Source organism: Drosophila innubila (genome assembly GCF_004354385.1).
Source record: "Drosophila innubila isolate TH190305 chromosome 2L unlocalized genomic scaffold, UK_Dinn_1.0 4_B_2L, whole genome shotgun sequence".
NCBI classification, from domain to species: domain Eukaryota; kingdom Metazoa; phylum Arthropoda; class Insecta; order Diptera; family Drosophilidae; genus Drosophila; species Drosophila innubila.
The window spans coordinates 22574429-22598451 of record NW_022995372.1 but is presented as its reverse complement, the minus strand read 5'-3'; the positions used below and the strand labels follow the sequence as shown (position 1 = coordinate 22598451).

General features: G+C 33.7%; 3 protein-coding genes across 3 annotated transcripts; 1 reads left to right on the top strand and 2 right to left on the bottom strand.

Moving 5' to 3' along the window:
• Positions 1 to 12: 12 nt before the first annotated feature.
• Positions 13 to 5642, bottom strand: LOC117782294 (ATP-binding cassette sub-family G member 4). The gene is made up of 10 exons (XM_034619374.1): positions 5077 to 5642; positions 3359 to 3697; positions 3172 to 3295; positions 3023 to 3110; positions 2864 to 2965; positions 2631 to 2776; positions 1771 to 2284; positions 1546 to 1714; positions 1233 to 1489; positions 13 to 736 (listed from the first exon to the last, which is right to left on the bottom strand). Exons 2-10 carry the CDS (start codon positions 3567 to 3569, stop codon positions 308 to 310), a joined length of 2040 nt encoding a protein of 679 aa, XP_034475265.1. The 5' UTR covers positions 3570 to 3697; positions 5077 to 5642; the 3' UTR covers positions 13 to 307.
• A 3083-nt stretch (positions 5643 to 8725) lies between these two features.
• LOC117779945 (ATP-binding cassette sub-family G member 1) lies at positions 8726 to 16460 on the bottom strand. Its single transcript, XM_034616300.1, has 7 exons — positions 15954 to 16460; positions 12536 to 12653; positions 11340 to 11529; positions 10219 to 11058; positions 9863 to 10031; positions 9693 to 9793; positions 8726 to 9620 (listed from the first exon to the last, which is right to left on the bottom strand). The coding sequence occupies exons 1-7, from the start codon at positions 16144 to 16146 to the stop codon at positions 9120 to 9122; spliced, it is 2112 nt and encodes a 703-aa protein (XP_034472191.1). The 5' UTR covers positions 16147 to 16460; the 3' UTR covers positions 8726 to 9119.
• Positions 16461 to 20845: 4385 nt separating this feature from the next.
• LOC117782359 (glutamine synthetase 1, mitochondrial) lies at positions 20846 to 23174 on the top strand. The gene is made up of 2 exons (XM_034619459.1): positions 20846 to 21093; positions 21741 to 23174. The coding sequence occupies exon 2, from the start codon at positions 21748 to 21750 to the stop codon at positions 22945 to 22947; it is 1200 nt and encodes a 399-aa protein (XP_034475350.1). The 5' UTR covers positions 20846 to 21093; positions 21741 to 21747; the 3' UTR covers positions 22948 to 23174.
• The last annotated feature ends 849 nt before the right edge of the window (positions 23175 to 24023 follow it).

The following is a 24023-nucleotide window of genomic DNA, read 5'->3' as shown; positions in this document are numbered from 1 at the left end:
CAGAGGTCTCTAAGTTTTATCGACTGATCCGCATGTTTCATATTATTTGGTTTTTCATTCAAGGAACGGTATAAAACAATTATACTTGACAACCGGTATTTTATGTGTATTTCCAAGTATTTATAAAATATTATATCAAAGTAAAACTAATCACAAGCTCTGCTATTTAAACCTAGTTGCGGTAAATGGCATTAAAAAATTTGATTGTGGATATGTTTTAACATATGTTATGTGCATAGGTAAGTTTACAACTTTATGATTATTATTATATGTATTCTTATTACATATTCATCACCGAAAAGAAGAGCTAATAATTATACGATGTGAAATTAAAGTGCTTTGTCAACATTTGTAAGACATAAGTGCCGATAGGATTTGCCTCCGTTTTTTTTAACCGTCGTCGTATTAAAATATAAGCGGCAACGGTAAAGAAAATATAAAATCCAATTAAACAGCACACTGACCATAAATAGTTCATGTTTTCAAAGCCGAGAAACACCAAAAGAAATTGGGATTTCTTGAACATGCAAAACATTTCGGTTTCCTCACAAATTGTATCGCCTCTTCCATAATCGTATAAAGCAGCCACAAGGCCTTCCATGCCATGGCGTAAGAAACTGAGCGACATAAGAAATCGCATGATGGGAGGGACGTAAGTGTCCTTTCCGTATCCAATCCCATGGATAGAAAGCAAAATGAGTGGAACAGCAAGAACAGGTCCCATGAACATGCCATTCTAAATTTCAGATAAAATAAAAAATTTACGCACATTAATACGGTTTTTTTTTAATAATAAAAAAAATTATAATAAAAATTCAATTTTTTGTAATAGAAATAAGGAAACCAAAAAAAGGAAAATTATTATTAGCAAATTAAAATTAGAAAAAAATGGGGAAGACAACATTTTTGATTATACAATAAAATCCCTATGGATTTCTTTGACATACGATAATATGATAGATAATATCTAATAGATATAAGATGTAAGACAAAGACAGAATAATTCTAATATTAATTAAATAGATTTGTCCAAATTAATGAATAAACTCTGAATGTTTTTCTTATTTCAATAGCCCAACTTTTTTCCAGAGTATTTTCAAGTTGATTGGATCTAAGTTAGAATTAGAATTTCCTAATTTATGCTTCCTTTTTTTCATCGAAATGTAGTTTTCAATGTTATTTAATTTTAATGTAAGAATTACAAAAACATATGGGGTATCAATAACACTTACCACCAAGCTCAACCGACTGGATATCAGTAAACCAAAACTGTCCGAGGTTAGAGCCGTTAGAAATGCGATAGTAAACAACATGACGAATCGAAACCATTCAAGCGGTTGACTGGACATTAAATACACAATGGATAAATAAATGACGGCCAGGACAAACATTAACGGCAGTTTTGCAGAAATCATGGCCGCAAAGTATGAGCTTAATCGGTACCATTGATTAAAGTATTCACGCTTTAATAGTTTTATCTCTGTCGGAACTGAAATCATAAGAGTTTTAATAACAAAAGCCTTATTTATAAGTTTAGATTATTACATTGTAATAACACCGGCATCATTGGCAAATACAAATAGGCTATCACAATGGTGAACATAAATCCAAAATTAAATAGAGCCTTTGAAGCGTGACGTCCCACTCCCAAATAAATGCCACCAACAATCAGAGCCAGAATTATATTCATGTAGAATTTAAGTTTTATATGCGACTGTAAAACATAATAATTAAATGATTAGTTTCCTTATTAAGGTATTTCATATTTACTTTATCCCGCCACATTTGCAACATCATTCGCATGAGCAGTAATTTGTACTGCATCCACCAACTTGACTTTGATATCAATAGCTTTGGATTAAGTTCTTCGTCAAACTGTTCGATTTCATAGCACGAAGAGGCGCCCGATGTTGTATCCGATTTGGTAGGTGTTTTTTTGCCATCTTCCACTGGGGGAGACCAGCGTGTAACTTTTCCATTGCTTACGGCTTCCACCATTTGATTATGATAGCTATCTCCGTAATCATGACATGCCACTTCAATTATAAAGTCTGCAGGATTGTAAGTTAGTGGACAGGATAGACCCATGTATTGCATGAAGGGAACAATGTTGGCTCCGCATCCTTGATAGATGCACTGTCCTTCCGCGAGTACGTAGACTTTGTCAAACATATCAAAAATCTTGGCAGATGGTGTGTGAATTGAGCAGATAACGGTTCGACCGCCGGATGCTAAAGTTTTCAGCAATGCAATGCACTGTGAACCAGACAGATCGTCCAGTCCCCTGAAAGAAAATTAAGCAAGTAAGAATGCTAAAGCTTAGAGTGCTCGACTGTTCGAAAATGTATATAACTTTATCGAAGCTCTCGATTAATGAATTTTAAAAATGAGCATGAGCCTTTCATGTCCTGGGTTTGTTCATTAAAATCTTTAGTTTGACTTTATTTGCTTTTTGGAAATAAGTTATACAACGGAAAAATATAGGAAATAGAACAAGAACTTTGGTGAATTACAATTGGTCCTATATTTCAATAAATTCGATTCGCTTAACTCGATTCATCGTCAAAAAAGAATTATTATTAGGTATTTGTCTAACAGGTATGTAGGTATATATATTTCAGAAATCTTACGTTGTTGGCTCATCCAGAAAAATAACGGGTGGGTTGTTAACCAATTCCAGTGCAATGGAAAGACGCTTACGCTCCCCGCCAGATATCTTGTCTGTTTTTGTATTCTGAGCACCTTTTAAACGCAGCATGCTCAAGATTTCATCAATCTAGTTTAGTATTGCAGTTAAAAAAGGATTAGAAGGACTATTATTGTATATTCTATGGTATTTGCAATTTTTTTTTATCAGACTTACCACTTCTAGTTTTTGATCTAATTTTAACTCGTTACCCAGTTTTAAGTTGGCCGCTAAGAGCATCATTTCGCCAACGGTAAATTGCTGGTCCATGACATCCGTCTGCATATTATTATTTAGATAGTTATGCTTATTTTAATAAAATCATGCTAGTTTTACCTGCATAATATATCGAGACATTTTCCGGAAGATTCGCATGTCACGCGGATTGTTGTTGACTAGTATTTCTCCAGATGAACTGACAGAGCTTTAAATAAATTTATTTAACTAACTGTTAGCAGTTTGATTAAATAGCATTGCACACTTACCCGAATCCCGCAAGTAAGTTTAATAACGTTGTTTTTCCTGCACCGGAAGGTCCAATAATTGCAGTCAGCTCATGAGACCGAAACTCACCATGAATGTCACGTAAAATTTGTTTTGTTTTTGATGCTGAGAAGAAAGGAAATTAAATATCAGGTTATATTATAACTAAAATTCTATCGCTTCACTTACCATTTATTTTATCGGGCACTTCAAATGTTAGTCCTGCAAACTCCAAGTTAATTGCTGGCCACGCAGGCAAATATTTTAATCCATTCACTAAGTGGTAATCATCTGTGTCAGGCAATTCAACGCTAATGGCATTAATATCACTGCTGTAGTTGAGGGAGCTTCCACTCTGAGAATATGTGGTGGTGCCCTTAACACCCTGATCAATTCCCATTCTAAATTTCCAGAGATCAGATTTAGTAAACACCGAAGAACATTACTAGTCCAGTTGAGCTTAGCTTCCGTTTCCCATTTAAAATTGTAAAATTGGTTTTACTGTAGCCAGAGATCCGCTCTCACATACTAAAGCATTATAAAAAAAGATAATTAAGTCGCATACACTGATACAAAATCGTTGTTCGAGACGTATTTTTAGGACAAAAAATTCTTATCTCTTTATATTAATTATAAGAATTTTTTTTTAAAAATGCGTCGAAAGTCGAAAGTTCTTAAAAATGGAGGAAACATATTTATTGAAAGCAAGGCTGCAAACCGGTTCTGAACCAAACCTCGTTGAACCGGTTCGGTCAGGGTTTTTCCGCAACCCTAGCCGGAACATGAACCAAACCTTTATTATTATCTACGCAGCGAATACGAACTTGAACGAACCACTTTCTTAAATATAAGGTTGGGTTCGAAAAAAAATAATTAAATTCATTTTCTGCATTTCTAATACTGCACAACTATTTAAGGCTTCGAAGAAATATTATATAATAATAAGACATCTTAAAGCTTGCTTTTTTTATAAACTTTTTATTTTATAATTACTTCGTTTAAAAAGCAAAAAAAAAATTTTTATACAAAACATTTGTTTGTATTAAATTGACAAAAGGTTCGAACCCGAAGGTTCCGGGGGTATATAGACCGGTTCGCAAACCAACCTACGTCTTGCTCTATGGCTCAAACAATCGAATTAAACCTTTACCAAAATTTTGGTGGTTTGCAGCCTTAATTGTAAGGCCACTGGTTTTTTGCTCTTATAATTTTTAAAATTTTTTTTAGTTAAAAAAAAGTAACGATTATATTATTAATTTTTGAAACCAACTATTTGCCCGATCAAGTAGCAATCACAAAAGTACAAAATATATCACTGATATTAGTAAACGCATATTATCATTAAGTGAAGACGCAGTTACTTGATATCTCCTAGTCGAGCAATACTTTCGTGCTTAGGGCATTCTTTATTTATTTCTCGTAGTAAGCAGAGTACAAACGTATAATTCAATTGGTTTGATAACCTTTTGTGTGAATTGAGAAATGTATTGCTTACCATTTGTATAAAAAAAAAAAAAAAAATAATTTCAACTTGTCTCTTATTCAGTATTTAAAATATGTTTCAGATATTTATTTTATTATTCACTTTGATGAACTTTAGCTGGCATTTAAGTTATCACAACATTATAATTGTTGCAATTAGCTAACGTTTATTCTCATAAATTGTTTTTACTTACTGTTCTTACTATCAACCAACTTCGTCTCAAGCGTTTTTTAAAACGTGTGTTTTGTCTCAGTTTTTTAATTTAAACAATATAATTAGGTTTCAAACTGGTTATTTATGAAAAAAAAGGCTCTGTTAAGATATATATTTTTTTTTTTGGTAATTTGAAACAACTTGTTTCAGAATATTAAGTATTAATAATGACTGTCTGTTGGACCGTTGTCATATAGTACATGATATTTACATATTTAAAAAAGTTAGTAGGTACACATACTCCAATACGATGCAGCTGTTCACTTTAAATGCTCAACACATACTGGCGATCCCAGAATATATGCGGGTATCAAATTGCTCTCGTGTTTCACTTCAATTAAACATACGCATTTATTATAATTTCTCTCTCGCTTATGAAAGCGACTCGTCAAGCCTTTTCAAAATTTTGCACTGAACTCAGCTTATTAAATTAATTTATTTGCCTTGCCCCCTGTTGAATGCTGAACGTTTGGAAAAATGAACTCAGATTTTCAATCGATTTCAAAGTAATACTCGCACTCGTTCGTGTGTGACTAACTGACGGACTAAACGCGACGCGACTGTCTGTCCGAAATGTTCTGGTGGTGTGCCAACGAATAACAGATTGTCGGAACTTTGAGTGACTGAGTATAACGTAGAACAAATACTTGATGAGAGTATTACAATTATCACGTTGCGCTATGCGAGCTTCAGATAAGCTGTTCGGCACTCATTGTAGCAGAAACATCAGTTTTCAAGCGTTATCAGGCAGTGTTGTTTAGCTGCAGCGGAAATCGTATTCAAAACTGTGGCACTCGCTAACCGATTGCACAGCCCTTATGCTGTTGACGATGCAACTTGTTTAATTGGTTTATCGGCTGACAATAGTTTACTCTAAATTAAGCTCATTGATAAGAAGCTTTATGTACATAGAACATATATTGATATTCATATGTAGTTATAGGCAGTCAATGTTTAATGCTATTAAGTGTTTTAAACAAGGATAATAAAAATTTAAATGGCATTAATCTAAAAATTGCCTTGATATTTTTTGTTTCAAAGCTACTATCATTAAAAATTATTTTAGCTAATTATTGCACTATGAATGTTTTAATATTTTAAATTCCTAATTGAATTTAGGAATTTATGCTTTCCCTTTCTTCCATCTTTGTTTAAGGTACCTTAAATTGAATTCTTTGTTTTAACTTTATTTACACATTAAAATGAGGTATCGCTTGCCCTGTACACCTTGATCGCATACATGAATATTCATTAAATTTTTGAGTAAGTTTATTTTTACTTCTGGTAGAATATGTATTTGTGTACATGTATTCTTAAAACTCAATGTTCTTACGAATATTTGCCACGCCATTTCAGCTGGCATGTTCTCAAAGTATTTTGGCAGTTCTCCTAAATAATTATAAATATTTAATAATTTTACGGTTAAAGATGTTAACTTTTAAGTATTTTCTACTTCACTTCTTTTGCTTCTATTTAGTTGTTGTTGTTGTATTTTTTGTACATTTAAAGTCTGACTAATGGCCCATGCGAATTCAGTGAAGCGACGAATGTTGAACTTTGTGGTGATTGGCCTATATACTTAAATATTTACTTACGCGTGGATAATTAACAAATCACCTTTGTTTGCTATCAAATGATATTGAAATATCACTGTATATCAGGAACCAAACAGATATAGAAACAAAATGTAATTAACTACATGAATTAAAGCAAAGTGTCTATTTTAGTGGTCCCTTATTAAAATCTACGAAAGGATCATAAAATGAATTTATAATTAATTTAACAATAATAATTTAAATAATTTAAATATCATAGTATACATTTTACACACATTGTTTTAAGAAGTCGACAGACTTACGTCGTCGTCAATTTCAATCAAGTTCATTGATCGGATTTAAACACACTTTATGGGTTTCAGTATCACAACTATATTATATGCATACATTTAATTTAGATATTTAAAAGTTCGCCGACACAAGCGTTGAGTTGCACTGCACTCACTCCACTTTCTATTTGAGTGTGTATTTGTTACTGCTGTGGATTTCCTCTCTCTTAAACACTGTGTAGCGGGCGTTTTATAGGCATGCAACAATATCGGCGTCGTCGACGACTTGTTGCACCGAGAAACGAAAATGTACTGAAAACAAATGGAGAAAGAATAACAGAGTGGCGGCCTGCCAGACGACAATCATACATGAACAATATACATACATACATATGTACATGCATGTACGAATGTACGAATGTACATACAGTACAAATGCACATGTACGCACACGAAAGCATGTTGCGCACTTAAAATGAGAAAAAATGCACTCGAGTGGCAAACAAAGAAAATACTTAAAGAATTCTTCTAGGCATAGAGAGAACAAACTACCTTTAAATGTAATGGTGTAGAAAATCAAGTTTATTTTTAGTAAGACTTGAATGAGCGAGGATAGGGATCTCGCTAGCAGAAGAAGGTAAAAAGAGCTTCATATTTTAGCTACATATGAGAATGAACTCGAAAGCTTAGTTATTTTTTTTAAGCTTATCAGCGCTGCAGACATGTTTATACAGATGTATATATGTATATCTTTGGCTTTCTTTCCGACCTACCACAATATGCTTCGGCATTTGCAGCTGTTAATGATAAGTTCCCAGCTTTTATACCCGTTATTTTGAGAAGAGAAGGGTATATTGTACTCGCTGCAATATTTGTAAAAGGGATAAGGTGACATCCTCGACGCTTTAAACTATGTACATATATTCTTGAAAAGCAGCCGAGTAATATAGCAATGTCCGTCTGTCCATCTGCCCGTTCGAATGTATCTCAACTTAATGTCACATTCGTTTTTATAATAAGCACCTAAAATTATGCAATCATTTTTATATCACGTGCAGTCTTAAAATTTATTGATTTATGTAATGCATATCCAAATTTAGTATCGGGTATCTCATAGTCGGACTCGACTAAAGCGTTCTTGCTTACGTTTTCCTGTTGCTCTCGCTCTTAATGTCAACTCATCGTGCTTTCTGCCTTGTTTGGCAGCAATCATTAAGCGGTTGCCAAGCAACCTGAAATCAACAGCAACATACATATATTTATATATACTCGAATATATGTTAAACTATAACATTGGAGTGTTCGTTGCATGTCTGAAGCCTGTAATTTTAACTATTTTACTGTTTACAATTTTATTTTATTTACTTTCAGTCACAAAAATGTATCTGGTAAACGTAATTATTATGTATTTACATTGAAATACCAAATATTTATATATTGACACAGATCTTGAGTGTCTACTACGCTGTCGACTCTATCAAACCAAAACTGGCTACCCAGAAACAAAAAATCACAAAGCTACTTGTATGTGTCACCAATCAACTTACATTGTTTTGTAATTGTAATTTTGTTTTTGCATTTTGTATATATATATATATATATTTGTGATTAATTTCGCTAGTCATCGCAACTGCAGTTGTAATTTTCATTATCTATTAAAAAACTTCAAAACAATGAGTGCTTTTTTTTAAAATAACGTCGAGTATTTAACTGATACTAATTTCTGTCGCTAGATGGTGCTTAACAAAAGCTTAATATCTTTAATTGAGAAAGCCAACTGGTAATAAACATTTGGTTAACTGAATATAACAATTAACATCAAGAACTCATAATTAATTGACTGGTTAGATTAGTTTTTGTTGATGTTGGCAATTGAAATTTAAAATAAAAGATCTTGAGTACAATTTTCATTATATTTTATTGAACTTCAATATACAATAAAAAGTAATATAAAATATTTCCAAAAGCATAGTCCCTCATTAACATTTATATGTAAAATTTGTTCATGTAAATATATAACATCCAATACAAAGTTTTTAAAATGGCGTTACAATAATACGTTTATACTTATCGTATTTGGTTTTGTTATTACAAATTTTTTTTTTATTCTGGCTTACAAGTTTGATCAGAAAGCCTAAATATTTTTCCTTTGAGTGTTATACGTAAAGTTGATAATTTGTATTTATTATTTTTTTTTTAATGTTACACCTTTTTGTAACTGATGCGGCTGAATTAAAAATCACACATGGTAAACCCTTAACAGTGGTCCTATCACACTTAAACTAAAAAAATGTTGGAAATACAACTAAAAATGAAGCTATTATACAAACATTTAATAGACTTAAAGTGAAATATTAATATAAACAGATTTGGATAAACATACACACAGAAAGCTTTTAAACCCAAAAGTCAACATTACGTTGGATTACTTAGCGAGTGGTCTTGAGCTTCCAACGCAAGAAGAGGTAAGCTGAAATTCGCAAAACCACAAAAATGACAATCAGCGCTACAATATCTAGTGTAAAGTTTGCGTTGACCATGTCCAATTCCTCCAACGTAGTGGTGGGCGATTTAAAATGACAGTAGACTTGGGAGCACTTGAGCTTCTCACGTCCATAGCCATAGGTAGCCAAAGCCGTTCCCTCGAAACCATATCGAATATATGAAAGATATGTGATCCATCGTAAGTAAACCGGTATAGCGTCAAATGAAACGAAGAAGCCGGAGAAAAGCAGGAAGGGCACCGACATAACTGGAGCCAGGAAAACACCATTTTGAACGTTCATAGCAGCGCCGACGACGAGGCCAACAGACTGAGCCACAAATGAAATCAGTAGACAGGCTGATAAGAACATGGAGAAACGGAATAGTTCCCAGGGCTGTGAGGTATAGAAATATACTATGGATACGTAGATAACGCAGAAAATCGCCTGTAACAAATATAGCAAAAAAAAAAAATATTATTAAGTTAATTGGTAAAGAAAATAAATAAAAACGCTTACCTGGAATGGTAGATCAGCAACTGATATAGCTAAATAGTATGACTTAAGAGAATACCAGCGATTAAAGTTCTCCTTTAGCAGTACTGGCATTTCAAGTGGGACTGTAAACGTTAAACAATATGATTAATATAATTAATGATTCATTAAATACCAACTCATCGTCAACTTACATGACAAAATAGTTATGGTCATGGATGTGTACATCAAGAACAACATGTTGAAGAACAGAAAACCCAAATTACTGAGCACCTTAGCGCCATCATTTCCAATATCGTAATAGAGAGCTCCGATTAGGAATCCAACCAGCAGATGGGCAAACAATCGCAAATACATAAGAGTCTACGAATAAGAGCAAAAATAAATTGCTTTAATATAATAATAATACTTAATCATATGATTCCATAATTTTTTTAATCTTTTTTAACTTTTTAGCATTCATTTCAAATTTATACACAAATAATTTAAAATTTTTTATTCAAATCAGATTTCAAAATTTGTATACGTTTTGATATTTTGTTCAACATACCCAATCGCGGTAACTGAAAAGCAGTGTTCTCTTCAAAACCACCCAAAACTGATGGAATTGTGAAGTGGGATAACGCTCTGGTGACATTATCTCCTCCGAAAGCAGAGCAGTTGTACAATTGTCTGTCTTTTCAACGTCAATCATGGCATCTCCCTTCTCGTTGGTGGAAACCACTGTAGATGAGCTCAATCCGTTCGTTTCCTTTACAATGTCGTTAACCATACCGTTAAGTAAACCATTATTCATAGTCAGATTTTCCTCGTATTTGCTACCACTGACGTTAGTCACATCGTTCTTATCCAAAATCGCCTTCAAATTTTGCACTTTAACCAGATCGTTGCGGGCCTTCAAACCAGCATAATCAGCGGACGATCGAATGTCCCGTTTGCCATTATCAATGGCCTCGACCAATTTGCGTATGTGATCTCCATGTTCTCCGCATGACACCTCGATAACATAGCTAGCTGGGTTGTGGTAGCTGGGACACTCCAAGTTCAAAGTGGACAGGAATGGCACCAGCTGCTTAGTGCTTCCTTGATACACGCACTGACCATCGGCCAGAGTGTAAAGCTGGTCAAACATTTCAAATAGACGAGCCGATGGCTGGTGAATAGTGCAAATGACAGTTCGGCCGCCAGCGGCAAGCATTTTCAGCAGATGAATACACTGAAAACATGTCGAACTATCCAGTCCAGATGTGGGCTCGTCAAAGAACATTATTGGTGGATTGCTAACCAACTCCAGGGCGATTGACAGACGCTTCTTCTGACCTCCAGACAAATTACGTGTCATCGTGTTGCGGTGTTCGCTCAAGCTTAACGTTAGCAGAATATCGTCGATCTGAAATCCAAAAAATAAACTTGTTTTTACAATAGTTTTATGACGAGTAATGATATTTGAAACTCTTCATATCATTTATAAATAAAACGTGCCATATCATTGTTTAAAATAGACAATATGCCATATAACAGGTTCTTTTGTGTGTTAAAAATAAATTTCGTTACATTTTGATAAATTATTTTTAATTGACCATTTCAAATTTCGTAAGTAGTCTTTTGTTCAGTTGACTGCTGTCTAGACGTAGAGTTTCAATTTGCACGGTGTGTTTTCTGTTTATTTACCATTGAATTCTTTTCGAGCTTTGTGAACTTCTTGCTAAGTTTTAAATTCGTTGCCACTGTCATTGCTTCCTGGACAGTTAAATTTCCGTGCAATTGATTATCCTGCATAATGTATGCAGACAGTTTACGGAAGGTACTCAAATTTCTTTCTGAACCATTCATGGTGACACTTCCTTCGATATTTGTGGTTCTGGAAATTAAAGAAACGTAAAACTTTAGAGAATAAGCAATAACATAAAGAAGAATAACATACATTTCCATAAATTAATACATTTAAAAGTGTCATCGTGTTCAAATCATCAACCACTTTCAATCCAGTTATAGGATTTGACGACGAGCTAATCGGTAAAATATTCAGTTTCTTAGATCATACGATCTGGAATGTGCTTTGATTGCCAATCCGTCAGCTCACACAAAAAGTATTTCAAGTAAATATATACCTACACAGTATGTCAAGCAATTGTTTTGACAAAATAGAAAAATTGATCATATTTCTTATCAGATTTCAAAAATAGTTAAACTCAATCGTTATTATTATTATTTTGTGTTGAACTCGTTTTAAAAACCAAAGGAACTTTAGCAAAATAAGCAAAGAAAATAAAACACCAAGAAAATTATTTTTTGTTTTTGCAAAATAAAGAATGAAATCGTATATTTTTAAATTTTGTCAAGCCAATTTCTTGACTAACTGTATGTATGTATGTGAATATGTCTCATGTACTCATGTATTTTCATACTAATCACTCTAAGCATGAGCAAGATAAGTTCATAGTTAGGCACATATATTTGTACATATGTATGTGTGTACAATCAACACGCGCACGTATAACTGACAGTCTAAGTCTGCTTACTTATAAACACATTTAACTATATGTGTGTTTTGCGAGGTTGTTCCAAAGTTCAGCTGGGCGGTAGCATTTACCCAATCCCTTTGATCAATATTACGAATGTTGTTAATAAAATGAAAATTTAATAATAAAAAAAACCGCCGATTACTTGCCGGAAACATAAGTTTGTTGCGATCGACTGAGCTTTATCATTCATTCAAGTAACTACTGCTATATAACCATTTGTATCTACATTTTCAATGAATCGTTGAGTCACTTAGAATTAAGAAGGAATATGCTTAGTTTCGAATGCAATTATAAGCAGAATACAATGACTTGCTCAACTATCATGGTAATTGGAAAACTTACTTGTATCCTGACAGAATATTGAGTAATGTACTCTTTCCAGCTCCCGATGGTCCCATTATGGCAGTGAGCTCTCCAGATCGCAATTGTCCACTGACACCTTTGAGAATTGTCTTGGAATCTGCAATGAAAATGTATGTTATTATTATTAATTTTTAGTAATGCTTAAAATAACTATTTTTATATACGATTTTTGTTGCTCAATGACAGTCGAAGAGCAGCCACTTAAACTAAAGTATGTAATTATCAAGTCTAATATCAATAAAAATAAATACAACACACAAAATAAACAACAATCGTGCGGTCATTGGCTTTTCTCGATTGTGTTGCCCTCGACAATTGAGAGGTTAAAATATTGATGAAAGCTTGCCAAACTTTGTATAGTTTTCTATTAAAAATATATACAAGTATTTGTAAGCAATAATTATTAATATTTTTAAAATATAAATTATTATTTGCTACATACTTCTCAAAAGTTATTTTTGACAAAAGTTTGCTGTTCATTTTGGTTAATGTTGAGTACGGACTAGACATTAGTAACTGATAAATTTACAAAATAAACATCTTGTAATCTCTTAAATAAATGCTTTGATGCTCTTTAAAAGTGTTGCAAAATAACTTGATATAATAATTTGATTGTTTTTTACAGCTGCGGCTAAGCGTCATTGCCCGAACCTTTCATTCAAAGTACACATTTCTTTTGACAGCTCACTTAATAAGTATGTTACACACTTAAGCAACCTGACAGCCTTGTCAGTGAACCTCGACAGAGATATAACGACTAGAAGACAACATATCCACTCCGACTGTGCAATATTTTTGCATTTAAAGTTTAAATTATAAGTGAAATGTTGGCCAGCCGGTTGAGACTGTTGGTAATACTCGTACTTACAAATGCGACACGCATGGCGAAGTAATGCCAAGCGTAAAGGTTAGTTCATTATAAATCAAGTAAATAGTATGGTCTGTCAGTCAGAGTTTTCCAAGTTGCAGCCATGTAGTGTCTTTTTAGCCCAGTAGGCAAAAGGCTTAAGAGGCTGCGGGGTTTGCTTTTGCTAAGCTTTAATAATTAATATTGTTATTTAATTTTCAACTTCTCTGTTATTTAATATTTGTATTATTCATTCATTTTTTTTGTGTATTTATCTGTAAGTTTTGCAAAATTTGTCAAAAGAAATTCATTTACTGCAAAGAAACGGATACTGGGCATCTAACAGTCGAGCACTTTGATTGTAGCATTCATACTTGTTAAAAGAAGCAATTGAAAGAGAAACACTAAAAATTCGCAAGGCTGCAGCTATAATATTCTCTATAGCGGCATTTGTATACCGTGTGCCAATTAAAAATGTGCATAGATAAACAAAATCAGATGGAGGCATCTGCGATACCAATAAAGTAAATTCTTGATCAACAGTAGCATTCGAGTCGGTATATTCATGTGCGTTTCCCTCATAATTTGAATTTAGTATGCATCTATAAAAAAAAGAAGCAATTTACAAGCAGAATTTTAAAGATGTACCCTTGAATTGCGGCCAACACATATTATTATGTATCTATGCTATTTTTTAACAATCGGACAATAAACAATAAACTGTTTTTTATAGTGTGAGGAGTCAATGTGCCTATACCCATATTAATGTGTGATTGTGTATAGGGTATTTTGGATATTTTACTTCAAAGTATCGCCGTTTGTTACTTAAAGAAAAAAGTATTTTGAAATGTTTACTTTAGAATCACATAATTTGCATGCTTGAATGGATTCTGTTGAATCATCATTTACCATCGCAATTATTGTATTTATTTGGCCAAGAATTTGTGGCACGTATGATACTTTTGTTTGTATTTCAATACTCTATAAACAATGTAGGTATCTATAAGGGTAATTCTGAGCTCGATGTGCTAAGAATTCTAAAATAGATATATATAATTTGCAGTAAATTGTCTTTCTCGACCTTTCCATTAAATGCGTGTCACTGGCATCGAGTATTACTTATTTTTACAAAACATTTATTAAGCTATAATTAAGTGTGGTAGTACAAAGTTTACGATCTCTCCGTTGTACTTATACAATGACTGATTGACAACCGGTTACGATATGAAAGGGGTTTGAGGTTAAGCAAATCTTCTTAGCTATTATCCCACTTTGAATTGAATTACTGTCCTTAATGACAAAATATGCTATGAATGTAAAATGGGGAATGTCCAGTGCTTATCAAAAGCACTTTGAGGCCTAGCAATTACGGGGCTGAAGTTCGTAACACGTAGTACTATTATAGCAATTAATTTACTGTCACCTGAGAACAAAAGCAGCTGTGTCGACCACACTGTGAGACTCTAGGAATACCTGGTAAATTGATATACATATAGGTAAGCTTATGTATGAGTATATTGATACACATTGCACTTATGTACCTATGAGTTGATTGAATATATTTATGACCTGAGTTTTATCAGTACATGCATAGAATATAATTAGTAGGGTCGACTACAACTGATGACGTAAATGAAATTATTTAATCAAACCTTTGCACAATGTAAGGCTACGTTCGATATAATATATTTCGTTTATTTCGAATATTTCTTTATATAAATGCACACTGATACAAACATTTCTGTTCCAGATGCAAGTATAATTTCGAGAGCCAGAGAGATTACATATTTTTCTTTTAAAACTACCTTAGTTACAAAAATTTAAGATTTTGTCTTAAGAATCGGCTAATTTTTTGCGGTGTATCTCTATGTAATTGTAGAAATTATACATATTTATAGAAAGGCAGCTTATTAACGAAAAGCATATGTCCGATGTCTCCTGTCCATCTCTGCTTTAGCTCTTATGTACACATGTTTCTCTCTGCTTATATACTAATGTTTGTATCTGTGTATATATGCATACACATATACATATGTATATGTACTATACTTAGTATGGCAAAAGCAGGCAGACATGATTCGCATGTGGAACAACATGTTGACTGCCCCCAAACAATTGTCCGGGGGTTAATCGGAACGGGGTTTTTATCTATACACTAAGTACCAAGGTGTCTATAATTACTCAGAGCTACAAATGACCACCAAGTCCAAAGTTCCAGTAAACTTTGCCCAACAGTGCTCAAGCGATGTGGCAACGCTGTCGTACAATTGCTGATATAGATGAGAACAAAGAAAACAGAAACTCGTACAGAGCGCATCTGACAAAAACAAAAGCAGAAATGGATTGAAGAGAGAGAGAGAGAGGAGAAACGAACAGTGCTTAATAAAAGCAAAATCTTATTGGAGAGCAGCTAGCCTCATTAAATATATCTTATATTGCCATTTATAACGAAATTAATTTAAAAATAAAACAGATGCAACTGAGTGCATTATAATACTACTTAAATTTGTTGATTACTATATTTTCTTAAATTAATAATTTAGTACTTACTGCTTCCGCTGCCTTCCTTGACGCGGTATGTCAAATTATGGAACGCCAAATCCACAGCAGGTCGTTTGGGTAAATGCTGCAGGGTTTTAGGCTGTGCGGGCACAATCTGAGCCTTGAGTTGTCCAGCACTTCCATTTCCGCCGACGCCCAATCTGTTGTCATTTAGAAGATTTTTATTTTCGTTCGTAACCATCTTGCTAATCGGTTGTTAGCCAAGAGCTCTATATATAAATATTTTTATACTATGGAAACTACAAATTGTAGCCACATGTATCACTTTTATCGTTATCACAAATTCCTTTTCTTTATTATATGAATTTTATTTTCTTTTGCTCCGCTATTGCATAGCCACCCCTTCTATATTCCGAATTTCCACCACCGTCCTCAGGTCGCTAAAGAAAATTTTCCACCCGTTTCGTATAACACACGGCTATTCTGGCTTTCGAATTTCTAGTACTAGACACGGTCGCGTCGCGATCACAACTGAATGCGTCGCAGTTGTGGGCAATGGAACAAAGCCAAAATTCGAAACGAGCGAACACTCACCACCACACTTACAATTTATACACCCATACAGCCAAACAACTGCTCCACTGCTGACGCAAGTGCCTTAAGCTCTGAGGGTGGGAGCGCGATGGCAATAGACTGCCTGAGTTCTTACTCTCTGATTGAGAGAGGCGCTCTGCGTTAAATGAGATTCCCCATAGCTTAATTGATCGGTTCTCAGAGCAATAGTATATTCAAGTATACAGATTGCTTTATTGTTTGCATACCGCGGAAATATCTACATATAATAGATACAAATGAATCTATGTATGCTATAGATTGTACATGTGCTTTATTGTTATAACTATGCAAGTTTATTACTGACCAGCTAGTATCAATCGATTTATTGGTCAGGCTCATATATGTGGTTCGTTAATAATTGATTAATAAAAAGCATACCAATTACCTTGGGAGCTACTACTGCTTTTATATGCTTTGGAAAATACTTCTCGTCTAGGGAAAATACAATATTGATACAACAGGCATATATATATATATATATATATATATATATATATATTTATATATATATATATATATATATATTTATTTATATATATTCCCTGTCCTTCAAAGTGCGCCACTTTTGTAAGTTAAGGTGAGGCACTCGTTTCACTTCCAATCATTCATGTTGCTTATCAAATATACACGTATATGTATATATATGTATTATATAAATTATATTTTTTATACATACACATTATAACATAGTACATTTACCATTATTTTTTTTTTTGCACTCCAATAAATATGTTTGTTCACTGATAACAACATTCAATTCAACACAGAAATTAATGTAGAATTTAGTGGTTTATTCATTAAAGCGCTTTTCGTTTACTCTTGCTATTTACTTACAATTATCGGTAATTGTTAGAGATAAAACAACAAGTAATAAATAAATTTGTTTGTTAATTAGTTTCTTGAATGTTCATTGGGCCAAAAATTCGGTTTGTTTAGTAAAGATTCTAAAAATGGTTTTAGAGAATGTCCCTGAACACTTTATCGTCCAAATGTTGCTATGTTCATAAACTTTGATTTTCACCAAATTAAAAAGATAAATATAACATTCTTGTTTGACAGTAATTATAGTATATTATACTTGTATTCGCAATTATAGTCTCGTAAGTCCATTTGGTATGAACCTAGAACTTTGTGGAAAACTAAGTTGGTATTGAGGGTAACGCAAACGACTTCTGTACATACGTAGCAAATGGCAAAAACGGACTTTGATATTTTTTATTATCTGTACGATTACCAACCAAGCTCATGCCGTTATATGTACATATGTCCAGTTTGATAATTGGATATTACAGATAAGGTCTATTCTTGTTATTTATGGGAGCCACATTTTATTACTGCTGGATGGTAACAAAAACTGTTAGCGGTCTTCACTATGATGTGCCTTTTAATTGTTTTTTTTTATGGCATGCGTTCCCTTTTACTTTTATGCACTAAACTTATGTTAATATTTCAATACATAAATGCTTTTAGCTTGCTTATGTTAGCTTGTTGAACTTGATTTCATCAACTAAAAATGTGGAAAAGTGTACATTTTATGCGAAATCCACAATGTGAAACAGCGTTGTTACTGAAGACTTTCAACACACACCCGTAAACATTGCAAATTGCAATGGAAACAAACCGGTTTTGTGTATTTTCAAGACTTGCATAAAAATAATTTTCCAAGCGCCGTTCACTATATTAGTCAGTTATTTGTTTCTCTATTAGTACTTATGTTATTCCCTAAGAGTTTTATTGAAACAATTGTGGTTGTCCACTTATGCAAATAGTATAATTTTCCTCGTACTGTGGATGTTCCCCATACACACTTTTGCACTCATGACTTTTAGATATAAAACCAGTATTAATGAAAAACGGGTTTTTTTATTAACTTGTTGAACCTTACTTTTAGGCTTAAGCTATAAAGGTCATTGCTAATTTAATTACACAGAACATACACAAATATAAATAAATTACCTGCATTAAGCAAGCATGCTAAATATAAGTAAATATGTACAATTAAACACAATTACTTACAGATTGTTATTTTCTAAAAACTGTTCCAAACTATAACCATCCATAATTTTCTTAATGAAAATTTTTTCCAAGACAACTAAAGAAAGTCTTTTACATCGTTCGTTCAGTTCTTTGTTTTAGTTTGATAGCCTCATTCAACAAGTGTCTGATTCAGTTTATATAAAAACTGAAGCACTTTTTCTTATCGACGTTAATAGCAATTGCATAAAAATTATTGTACTTTGAAGTAGCCCTAACATTTGAGTTTTTAATGTTAAAAAAAACTAAGACCGGCAGCCACTGGAAACGATTCCACACAACTGGAAAATCATAGTACGACTGAAAACAAATTGTGCAGCAATTGCAAACACTCACACTTACACAGAGTATGGTGGAAAACCATACTCACACTTATGTACATATAAAGACAGCTGTTTTATTGTGTGGGAAATAACAACTTGAAGCTTAGCCAAAATTACGTCAGGCAGACTGCGATGTAACGAATACAAGAAAAGCCACAAAATACACACAAGTACATATACGTATGCATGTATATTTCAATGTATCTACGCTGTGTTTTTATGTATTTTAATACCTAACGAACAACAGTATTTCTTTTCATCGTTATCAATTTAGTTTTCCGAACCGCATTTACTTGTTTTCAATAAATTGTACATAAGGAATAAAACTCAAGTCTAGACTGTATACTCTGTATACTGATGAATAAACTGAGAGCTATGAAAAAAAAATTCTAATATTTTATATCAATGAATATGCTTCCTTTAGCCTGCTATAATGTTTGTATACTTTCATTTACCTCTAGTAACCTTATTTGTTCATGTTCAATGAGTACAGGGCCTTGCAGGGGAAGCAACTGTGATCTCAGTAATATGTAGCATACTTTCAGGATGCAACTTAAAAATGGTGTGGCAATTTACGGAATTCAGAAATATTGAATGCGACAAGAATTTCCGAATCTTTTTATTTAAAAATATATGGAAAAATTTTAGTGCAACATTCGGAAAGCCGCTGTAGAATTTATTTCTGAATCTTATTATATAGCTTATTATATATAGCTTATAAATAAATAATAACAAAAAAGATTATTGTATAATTTTACCATCAATAAAGAAGCCTTTTGAAAAGTAAATTTTTCGGAACCAAGTTTGTTTACCCTTTATAAGGTTTCAATTTGGAAGAGGCGACTGTATCTTACTCTGGAAATCAAGAAGTCTTATCGCAGAGCACTTTGAGCTTTGCATCCCACAAAGCACAACAATAACAGCTGGTACTGTACATACATACGTACATATTTGCTTATGCTGATTACATTCGGATGTATGTATATACATACTGAATGTTGTTTTTATGTAGACATGGTATGCTTAGCATGCAGCACGGGAAAACATTTAAATGGACTTTGTACCAACGACGTTCAGAGAGCTCTCTTCGGGATTGCAAAGAGAGAGCGCATGTGCCATACGTAATACTATCAGCAGGCACCTGCTGCAGTTGTATGACCTGAGACAGTGTTTACAGTTTGATAGAGGTCAAACGACAACATGATGGCGGCAGTGGAATGATAAAATAAGAGAATGCGGGTAACAGGGCAATTGTTTGGATGTTGATAGTATATGTATAAGGCGTGAAATGAGCGAGAGTATGCGCATTGGGCATATGCTCTCTTCGTGTTTACATTTTTTTGTTTCTCCAGACTAGTTTGTACAGTGAGCCCCACATATAAGTAATCTCTGGGAATCCCGTAAATATTATAAACTTTTATTTTTTAATTTTTTAACTCAACAATTTGTGTTTACTCTTATTTTTATCTGAATAAAAATATGATAAAAAAAATAAAAACAAATTTTTTTTTTTTAATTTTATTATAATAATTTCAATTTGTTAACAAGATCAATAAATTATTTATTTTATAATTTATATTTTAATATTATTAGTTGCATTTAGCTATGTAGTTGATTGGATCATATTACAATACGTTTATCATTGGTTTTAAAAGTATTAAGACAGAGTGTACGATATTAAAGAATTCATCAAACAAATAGTATCTGGCAGCCTTAATTTAATGCTTGGACCCTACAATATACATGTCACTCAGTTGTTCTCGGATATTGCGATGACACTTGAGTGTGAGCACACTTTGTTGTGGTTCTCTGTTGGTCTCTTTTGGTATGTGTAGGAGCTGTGTATGTTTTGGACACGCTCTCGTTGGTATCACTGTAGGACGCTTCGTCACAGCCGATGCCGATGGCTTCGTCACTGCTGCTGCTGCCTTCGTTTCGTTTTTACCGCGCCGTCGACTGAAAATGCGATAAAGAAAAATTGAGACTGGCGAGCCAAGCGAGAAAAGTGAATGTTGTGTCGCGAATTGTATTCACAAACCTTCCTAACCTCGTATAGGCTGGGCGTCCCAAGCAGTCGTTCTGCAGCTGACTACTGAACTACTACAAAACTGAAAAAAAAGAAATAACAGCGCGCAAGTTCGGTGAAGGCAACCAAGAAGAGAAATACAAAATTGAAGAAAAAAATATATAACTGTACAGTGCGACTAGTGCAAGTTGTAAGTTGAGCAAAATCAAATATAAATGCATACAAAACACATGTACATACATACATAGACTTTATGCATGTTTGTAAATGTAAAGAGTTCAAGGGAAACTGGACCAGATCGAAAGTAATTGCAATTATATTCAGTGCAGTCAAAATCAAAAGTGAAATTTTGTAACATTAAGATGTCATCTTATACGCAGCAGCCTCAGAGACAGTACCTAGTCATTATCCTTGAACTTCATGTATACACATATACATACACAGAAAACCAAATCCGGGATTCCTTTATAAAATCAATTACAAACAGTGTCAAAAGTTCGAAGATCTCGGATATTGCTAAGTAAAATAATTAATTAAAACTCATTTGTTTTCGTTTGTTATTTAACACAAATTTTTAGTTTTGCGAAAACTTTTTTATTTGTTTGTCTAAAATTTACGTCGAAAACCAAAAATTTCTAAAGTTGTTGCAAAGTTTCCTTAAAGTTTCTTTTTTTTTATTTATTTAAATTGTTACCCTTAAATACGACTTTCTTTTCGCTGTAATAATAATTTTAAAATAAAAAAAAATCAAGAATATTTAAATTGATTTTTAGATAGATGTTTCTCCACCAATATAAATAAACTGTAAACATATTCTTTTTTCCACTTTCACCCAAGCATCACAATGGCATTCCGTGTTGCTGGACTCTTTCTAAAAAAAGAGCTTACTGCTCCCGTTAAACAGCAGTTGCGCCTGCTGAGCACTTCGAACGCCACCAGGGCTCAGTTTTTAAGCAATTCGCCCAATACAGCGCTGGACAAGAGCATACTCCAGCGTTATAAGAATCTTGAGACTCCTGCGAACCGTGTGCAAGCTACATACCTTTGGATCGATGGAACAGGCGAGAACATACGTCTAAAGGATCGCGTACTTGATAAAGTACCCAGCTCAGTGGAGGATCTACCTGACTGGCAGTATGATGGCAGCTCAACTTATCAGGCACAGGGTGAGAACTCGGACACAACACTAAAGCCGCGAGCCGTTTACCGTGATCCTTTTAAGCCTGGAAAGAACGACATTATTGTCATGTGCGACACTTATAGTGCCGATGGAAAGCCAACGCCCTCAAACAAACGTGCTGCCTTCCAGGATGATGTTAATAAGATTGGCGATCAGGAGCCGTGGTTCGGCATTGAGCAGGAGTACACACTGTTGGATGTCGATGGTAGACCCTTCGGTTGGCCCGACAATGGTTTTCCGGCACCACAGGGACCCTACTATTGTGGTGTAGGTGCTGATCGTGTCTATGCTCGCGATCTTGTGGAAGCTCATGCTATTGCCTGCCTATACGCTGGAATCGATTTTGCTGGAACAAATGCCGAGGTGATGCCAGCCCAGTGGGAATATCAAGTTGGTCCTAGCAACGGCATGAAAGCCAGTGATGATCTCTGGGTTTCACGCTATATTCTCCAGCGCATTGCTGAGGAATACGGCGTCGTTGTCACCTTCGATCCCAAGCCCATGGAGGGACAGTGGAATGGAGCGGGAGCTCACACAAATTTCTCGACAAAAGCAATGCGTGCTAATGGTGGCATGAAGGCAATCGAACGGGCGATTGAGAAATTGAGCAAACAGCACGAGCGTCATATCAAGGCATACGATCCCAAGGAGGGTAAGGATAATGAGCGTCGCCTGGTCGGTCGTTTGGAAACTTCCAGCATTGACAAGTTCTCGTGGGGCGTTGCCAATCGTGCCGTTAGTGTTCGGGTTCCTCGTGGCGTGGCGACAGCTGGCAAAGGTTACTTTGAGGATCGACGTCCAAGTTCCAACTGCGATCCTTATGCTGTCTGTGGTGCGTTGGTGCGTACGTGTCTATTGGAATAGGAGAATATTTAAGAGATTAACAGCACTTTGTGGGCGTTCAATTTTCAATGTAAATATATACACAAATATTATACAGAGCTGAATTTGCAGCAGCGTTTGGTCCATCTGTATAACTTGGGCTATTTTTCGATTTGAGTAAAATTAAGAATTGTTGCTTGTGTGTAAGAAGACAAAAAAATATATTGTGAGATGAATAAAGTGGCTAGATTCTAAGTAAAGCAAGCAAACGATAAAGCAAAAAGTGAAGTTGAAAAAAATACCGAAATAATGTTCTGCCATAAATATGTTTAACAAATTATGTATAAATAAATATTGCTTTACTCTTATTTTGTAATTTATGTAATTTGTAAAAATTAGTTTGGATTATTTTGATTGACAAAATTATTTATCTTATGTATGTACAACACATGTAAATTTATTTTGTTTATTAATTATTTTTTTATTTCACATTTATGTACATACTTCTGCACGCTTGTTCAAAATCCAAGAGACTCGCTTTTAAAAATGCATTTTTATAATTGTTAATGTTATTTCTTTTCCATTTTGAAAACTAGCTGCGTACATTCGGAACAAAAGTAAATATACCAAAAATAATGTCACATGAATCGCAAAATGAAATGAGATGACCTTATTCAAGATACATATTCATACAATCGTTTGTAGGCTCATGAGTGCCATATACATACATGAGTACACACGAATATATACTGAGTACATGATATGTCAGTTGTTATTGTATACAACATGTTAAACAAAATAAATTTTTAAAAACTAACGTAGGTTGTTAATCACTGTTGAATTTCAATACACATCAAAATGCATATAAATACGTAATATCAACTATCCTAAATAAATAAGAAATGTATTTCTTTGAAAAAGTCCTCGATAAAATTAAAATTAAAATATTCAACCATGTATAATATTTTTCTTATTTGTTTTTCTTTTAATGGTGCCGGGTTGAAAAAAGAAAAAACATTTCTACGTGAAAGTAATTGACGATCGCCTGGTTGTCATTGCCCTGAAAGAATGAAAAATGTGGGCTTTAATCAAGGAAAAAAATACATTTCTATATACAC

What these genes read in the sequence shown, in the direction of transcription:
- LOC117782359 (XM_034619459.1), top strand. Translation starts at nt 21,748, where the DNA reads ATGGCATTCCGTGTTGCTGGACTCTTTCTAAAAAAAGAGCTTACTGCT.
- LOC117782294 (XM_034619374.1), bottom strand. Translation starts at nt 3,569, where the DNA reads ATGGGAATTGATCAGGGTGTTAAGGGCACCACCACATATTCTCAGAGT. An exon ending in TGCAAATGTGGCGGGATAAA is followed by an intron (nt 1,715 to 1,770) that starts GTAAATATGAAA and finishes TATGTTTTACAG; the next exon opens with TCGCATATAAAACTTAAATT. An exon ending in GATGCCGGTGTTATTACAAT is followed by an intron (nt 1,490 to 1,545) that starts GTAATAATCTAA and finishes TTATGATTTCAG; the next exon opens with TTCCGACAGAGATAAAACTA.
- LOC117779945 (XM_034616300.1), bottom strand. Translation starts at nt 16,146, where the DNA reads ATGGTTACGAACGAAAATAAAAATCTTCTAAATGACAACAGATTGGGC. An exon ending in CAAGGAAGGCAGCGGAAGCA is followed by an intron (nt 12,654 to 15,953) that starts GTAAGTACTAAA and finishes TTTTCATTGCAG; the next exon opens with ATTCCAAGACAATTCTCAAA. An exon ending in TTTTCAGTTACCGCGATTGG is followed by an intron (nt 10,032 to 10,218) that starts GTATGTTGAACA and finishes TCTTATTCGTAG; the next exon opens with ACTCTTATGTATTTGCGATT.